This window comes from Petromyzon marinus, chromosome 63, assembly GCF_048934315.1.
Source record: "Petromyzon marinus isolate PM22_M1 ecotype Great Lakes invasive population chromosome 63, UKy_Petmar_22M1.pri1.0, whole genome shotgun sequence".
In the NCBI taxonomy this organism is placed as follows: Eukaryota; Metazoa; Chordata; class Hyperoartia; order Petromyzontiformes; family Petromyzontidae; genus Petromyzon; species Petromyzon marinus.
In genome coordinates, this window is record NC_133729.1 from 5,142,959 (window position 1) to 5,150,172 (window position 7,214).

At 39.4% G+C, this 7,214-nt stretch overlaps 2 protein-coding genes across 2 annotated transcripts; one reads left to right on the top strand and one right to left on the bottom strand.

Moving 5' to 3' along the window:
• LOC142906301 (protein S100-A1-like) lies at nucleotides 1-1,513 on the bottom strand. Its single transcript, XM_076053843.1, has 2 exons — nucleotides 1,366-1,513; nucleotides 1-242 (listed from the first exon to the last, which is right to left on the bottom strand). Exons 1-2 carry the CDS (start codon nucleotides 1,511-1,513, stop codon nucleotides 1-3), a joined length of 390 nt encoding a protein of 129 aa, XP_075909958.1.
• Nucleotides 1,514-5,925: 4,412 nt separating this feature from the next.
• On the top strand, nucleotides 5,926-7,214 carry LOC142905254 (protein S100-A1-like). The gene is made up of 3 exons (XM_076053878.1): nucleotides 5,926-6,005; nucleotides 6,119-6,304; nucleotides 6,970-7,214. The coding sequence occupies exons 2-3, from the start codon at nucleotides 6,164-6,166 to the stop codon at nucleotides 7,153-7,155; spliced, it is 327 nt and encodes a 108-aa protein (XP_075909993.1). The 5' UTR covers nucleotides 5,926-6,005; nucleotides 6,119-6,163; the 3' UTR covers nucleotides 7,156-7,214.

The window sequence follows — 7,214 nt, forward strand, 5'->3', positions numbered from 1 at the left end:
TTACTCTTTGAATGCGCACAGCGCGTGGGTCCTGCCATTCTGCTCGTGGTGCGCTCGGAAGTTGGGGTGGCAGCAGAATTTCAAGGCCGCGATCGTGATCACGAACTCGAGGAAGTCGACTTCCCCATCTTTGTCATCGCCAAGGTCCCTCAGGATGCGGCTCACCACGAACCCATCCACGGGGCTCCGAACGGAATCACGACAGCGAGAGTTAGGAGAAAAGACTGGAACTAGGCGACAGACTGCAAAACACGGGGGAAACGTACAGCAATGAAGTGGTACACTGGTTAATTGCGTGGGTACACAGGTCATTCCAATGAGTGTCGATTAACAGCGCAGCCAACAATAGGTACTGCATATTCTCAAAGCAACACAATGTACATATATAATGCAAGTCGATTAACTGCGAATATTCTAGATTTGAAGCTTTCGTGACTGCAAGGATCCATCATACTCTTTGGTTGTATTCGGTAAAGTCACGTAGGTAAAAAAATAAAATAACAAAAATCACGACGTTTCGGCCACAACACAAATGGCCTTCATCAGGTGAAGGGACCGTGCTGTCATGAGGACAGCGTTGGAGTGAAAACAGCCAAGCCCAGGTCGCGTCCTTTAAGTTGTGTGGGAGGAAGCAAAACGCTTGACAAAGGAATTAGCATCGTGCTCATTTTTATGCTAATTCCTTTGTCAAGCGTTTTGCTTCCTCCCACACAGCTTAAAGGAAGCGACCTGGGCTTGGCTGTTTTCACTCCAACGCTGTCCTCATGACAGCACGGTCCCTTCACCTGATGAAGGCCACTTGTGTTGTGGCCGAAACGTCGTGATTTTTGTTATTTTATTTTTTTACCTACGTGACTTTACCGAATACAACCAAAGAGTATAGCTGCGAATATGCCAACCAATAATCAAGCACCAGTGTCGCAGTATTAACATGATCCATTGTAACCTATACGACTAGATTAACCCCCTCCTCTGCCCTTTGCACAGGATTTAGGCAGTTACATCCCCTTCACCCATCGCAGGAAGGCGTTCTTCACAATTCTGGCTGGACGCCGATTAAACCGATTGTATCGCCGGAGAAACGTCGTACTCATAAATTGTAAATGTTAATAGTTGACCCTCAACCGTTGTCTGAAAGTAGAACAAATCGCAACGTTTTCATTACGTGACAAACCTTACCAATTGGCTGCGTCGCGTTTAAACGACACATTTATTATTATGAGATCCCCCCCCCCAAAAAAAAAAAAACGCCCCTTTTATTATGCAGAACGGAGATACAGGTACAAGCTCAGAAAAATAACCCGAGACCCCAAAAATTGAATTATTAACGGAGCAACTCGTCCACATGCGAATATCAAAAGCCACGTCTCACCTGGATCAGACTCTTGCCCTTATCCCCCATCAGGAAGCTCCTGAACTTCTCCTTTTTCAGACAATCTGCATTCTTATTGTCGTGGGCGAGTTCATTGAACGTGAACAGGAGCTCGAGCGTGGCTGCATGGAGGTCGCTCATCTTTGTAGGGGGAAAGATTTCACGGTCGAGTCCTCACCCGCGTGGAATCTGCGAGTACACGACAGACAGAAGCGAGACGGCCGTCAGTCCCGTGAAGACGATTACACACGGCATCCCATCTTAGCGCATCACAATGGGATGGCCCATAACACGACCTTAACCCCTGGCAACATCACGTAGCGCCTGCTTTGCTCGAGAGCGTCCCCCCCCGTCTGGCCTCATCAGCTGGGTACTGCTCTCAGCGAACCCACGTGTTGCACAGAGCCCCCACTACTACACAAGGCGTCTTTCACCAGCAGACGAGTGATGAGTTTATTTGATTTGGTCCCGTCTAGCCAGTTTCCCGGCTCATTTACATGGGAAGTCCGTGATGCGTGAGCACATCGGTAACAACAACTTCAACAGACAATAAACTATATTATGAATAAACTATATATAAACTATATATAAATATAAACTATATATAAAGACAATGAACTATATATAAAGACAATTGACTATATATAAAGACAATGAACTATATATAAAGACAATGAACTATATCTTCTTTGGTTCTTTCGGTAAAGTCACGTAGAATGAGAATAAAATAATAAATTGATAAAATAAAATAACACAATAATATTCTCACGACGTTTCGGCCACAACACAAGCGGCCTTCATCAGGTGAAGGGGCGAGACTGTCTGGTAGGACAGCGCTGGAGTGAAAGAGCCACGTTCAGATCACGGCCTTTAAGCTGTGTGAGAGGAGCAAAGCGCCTTGACAAAGGAATTAGCATATAATTTAGCATTGAAATGGCTGAATGATTAGCTTGTGACTGGTCACAGAAATAGCTATGTTAAAAGTTAAAGCATACACATCCGCAGAGGCACCCATTGTTAAAGGAATTAGCATAGAATTTAGCATTGAAATAGCTAAGTTAAGGCATACACATCCGCAGAGGCACCCCTTGACAATGGAATTAGCATAGAATTTAGCATTGAAATAGCTGAGTGATTAGCGTGTAACTGCTACAGAAATAGCTACGTTAAAGTCAGAGCATACACATTCACCGAGGCACTTAGTACAAATCAAACAGGAGAATTTAGCATTGAAATAACTAGGCGAATTTAGCATTGAAATAACTGAGTGATTAGCTAGTGACTAGTCACAAAAATTACTACACATCTGAGCTATTCACAGTACTATATAGTGAACCAATAAAAACTAAAATATAAATTACCTTCATGCTATCAATAAACTCTATATTCTCCAATCAGCTAAGCTACCAACAATAAGTCGTTATATATCACAATGCTATATGGCGAAAAAATGGGTGGATTCTTACCCTCAAATTTCAGCACCACGGATAGCTACGGGCCCCGTTCAGACGGACGAGTTCGTCCATGGTCGGAACAGAGGAGGGGGAGAGAGACAGCTGCGAGGCCCTAGTATACTCCATGTTGTAAAACTATACCATTAACCGTGGTGTGAGAGGTATTAAGAGGCAATGCTGGCGAAAGAGCTGCGGTCTGAAGGTCATTGTAAAATAATGAACTATATATATAAAAAATGAACTATATATACTATATATGAAGACAATGAACTATATTAACTATTTATAAAGACAATGAACTATATGTAAAGACAATGAACTATATATGAAGACAATGAACTATATTAACTATTTATAAAGACAATGAACTATATGTAAAGACAATGAACTATATATGAAGACAATGAAATATAAATACAGACAATAAACTATATATAAAGACAATTAACTATAAAGACAATGAACTATATATAAAGACAATGAACTATATATAAAGACAATGAGCTATATATAAAGACAATGAGCTATATATAAAGACAATTAACTATATATAAAGACAATTAACTATGTATAAAGACAATGAACTATATATAAAGACAATGAACTATAAAGACAATGAACTATATATAAAGACAATGAACTATATATAAAGACAATGAACTATAAAGACAATGGACTATATATAAAGACAATGAACTATTTTTAAAGACAATGAACTATATATAAAGACAATGAACTATATATAAAGACAATGAACTATAAAGACAATGGACTATATATAAAGACAATGAACTATTTTTAAAGACAATGAACTATATATAAAGACAATGAACTATATATAAAACAATGAACTATAAAGACAATGCACTATATCTAAAGACAATGAACTATAAAGACAATGAACTAAATATAAAGACAATGAACTATATAGAAAGACAATGAACTATATATAAAGACAATTAACTATATATAAAGACAAGGAACTATGTATAAAGACAGTTAACTATAAAGACAATGAACTATAACGACAATGAACTATAAAGGCAATGAACTATATAAAGACAATGAATTATAAAGACAATGAACTATAGAGACAATGAACTATAAAGACAATGAACTATAAAGACAATGAACTATATAAAGACAATGAATTATAAAGACAATGAACTATAAAGACAATGAACTATAAAGGCTATGAACTATATATAAAGACAATGAACTATATATAAAGACAATGAACTATAAAGACAATGAACTATATAAAGACAATGAACTATAAAGGCAATGAACTATAAAGACAATGAACTATATATAAAGACAATGAACTATAAAGACAATGAACTATATATAAAGACAATGAACTATATGTAAAGACAATGAACTATATATGAAGACAATGAAATATAAATAAAGACAATAAACTATATATAAAGACAATTAACTATAAAGACAATAAACTATATATAAAGACGATGAACTATATATAAAGACAATGAGCTATATATAAAGACAATGAACTATATATAAAGACAATGAACTATATTAACTATTTATAAAGACAATGAACTATATGTAAAGACAATGAACTATATATAAAGACAATGAACTATAAAGACAATGAACTATATATAAAGACAATGAACTATATATAAAGACAATGAACTATAAAGACAATGGACTATATATAAAGACAATGAACCATTTTTAAAGACAATGAACTATAAAGACAATGCACTATATCTAAAGACAATGAACTATAAAGACAATGAACTAAATATAAAGACAATGAACTATATATAAAGACAAGGAACTATATATAAAGACAATTAACTATATATAAAGACAAGGAACTATATATAAAGACAATGAACTATAAAGACAATGAACTATAACGACAATGAACTATAAAGACAATGAACTATATAAAGACAATGAATAATAAAGACAATGAACTATAAAGACAATGAACTATAAAGACAATGAACTATAAAGACAATGAACTATATAAAGACAATGAATTATAAAGACAATGAACTATAAAGACAATTAACTATAAAGGCTATGCACTATAAAGACAATGAACTATATATAAAGACAATGAACTATAAAGACAATTAATTATATATAAAGACAATGAACTATAAAGACAATGAACTATAAAGACAATGAACTATATAAAGACAATGAACTATAAAGACAATGAACTATATATAAAGACAATGAACTATAAAGACAATGAACTATATATAAAGACAATGAACTATATATAAAGACAATGAACTATAAAGACAATGAACTATAAATACAATGAACTATGAAGACAATGAACTATAAAGACAATGAACTATAAAGACAATGAACTATAAAAACAATGAACTATAAAGACAATGAACTGGGAGGCGCGTGCCTCGCGGGCCCGCCATTGTCATCGAGCGGGGCGATTGATGGACGGAGGAGTGGAGGAGTTTGCACGGAGACATCGTCACTGGCAGCCAAGACCACAGCCTCTGCGGTGACTAAAATTACCAATAAATGAGATGCCCGCGTTTTCACTTCAGAATTTGATTCATACTGGAGTACGCACGTGGGCCGGCAGTGGTGTCGTGGTTTGCTCACTGGATGTGGAATGCAGAGGTCTTCGGTTTGATCTCCCAGATGAATCAATGCCCACTCAGCATTGTAACGAGGCACACCACAAGTATTTGATCAGTGTGTTTTGCCGGCAGTGGCTTGACCAACATTTTAACAGCAGTAGCTTCACAAGGTTGCATCGTTACCTTACACCTACTGCATGTCAGTCCAGGGAATATGAACTCAGATTATTATTGTCAAATAGCCGGTTAACTGGCTGAACGGGACCAATCAACTGAACTCATCATTCAATCGCACATTGAGAGCGAGCACGTGTTACTGATGACGTCACTGGCCGCGCTTCATTAAATCCGCGACGTGGGCAGAAGAGGTTGCTGTTGAAGCCCCAGGCGTCACGTTCAGGTCTCTGCGCCGCTACCGCTGCTGTGTTGGAGGGGGAGAGGGGGAGAGCGAGAGAGCGAGGATCTCTGCAACGCGTGGGTGTTTTGCTGGGATCGTTGAGAGCAAGTGCGCAAGTCGAGCTGAGAACGAGGTCATGGCAGGACTCGCTGGCTCTGGAACAAAAAGGACGCCACGTGACGTTGCCGGTATTTCGGTCGTGTTGTTGCCCATCGCGTTGTGATGCGTACAATGAGGCGTCGTGTGTAATTGTCTTCCTGGGACTGACGTCTGTCTCGCTCTGTCTGTCGTGCCCTCGCAGATTCCTCTCGCGTACCGACTCGACCGCGCGTCTTCCTCTGCCAAGATGAGCGACCTCCATGCAGCCACCCTGAAGCTCCTGTCCACCTTCAATGAGCTCGCCCACGACAACGCTGTCAAAGATTGTCTGAAGAAGGAGAAGTTCAGGAGCTTCCTGAAGGGGGATAAGGTCAAGAGTCTGATCCAGGTGAGACCGTGGCTTTTGATATTCGTCTGGACCAGTACCTCCCGTTAGTGAATCCCATTTTGGAGTCTCCGGTTTTTAGCTTTCAGCTTGTAGCCTTCATCCGTTTTTCTGCGTAAATGGTTATATTGGGATACATCGTGAAAATATAAATGCATCGTTATACCCGACCGCCAAATTGCTAAGGTTTGTCGCGTAAACAAAACGTGCCAATTGGTTACTCCAGCATACCAATGTGGCGCGCAAACCCACCGTTACAATTTCGGTGACGTTTTGTTGGTAATTACAATTGGCTTCATCAGGCGCCAGCCAATTGTGAAGATAGTCCCGTCAACGTCTTAAGCGGGGATAAAGATGATGTCATCGCTCTGTGCTTATCGGATGCGAAGACCAGAGGTGGGTTAATGTAGTCTTATAAGTTACAATGGATCGTGTTCATCTGCGAATGCAGTACCTAATGTGTAATGCATGTCCATTATGTTATCTGGGCATATGCAGTATATATTCTTGACTGCTCACATTTTTAATCGACATGAAGTGGAATCGCCTGCATTAACGTGCAAGTAAACCGCATATCACTTGGATTGCTGTGTATTTTACCCGTGTTCTGCAGTTTTAGCAGTCGATCCAGCTCCAGTCCTAACGCTTGCTGTTGCGATTCCATTCAGAATCCCGTGGATGGGTTCGTGGTGAGCCGCATCCTGAGGGACCTTGATGATGACAAAGATGGGGAAGTCGACTTCCTCGAGTTCGTGATCACGATCGCGTCCTTGAAATTCTGCTGCCACCCCAACTTCCGGGCGCACCACGAGCAGAATGGCAGGCTGCACGCGCTGTGCGCATTCAAAGAGTAACGTGGCTGTTGCATCATCCGGATATAGTGCTATAAAATAAACATTGTGGTTGCATCCAA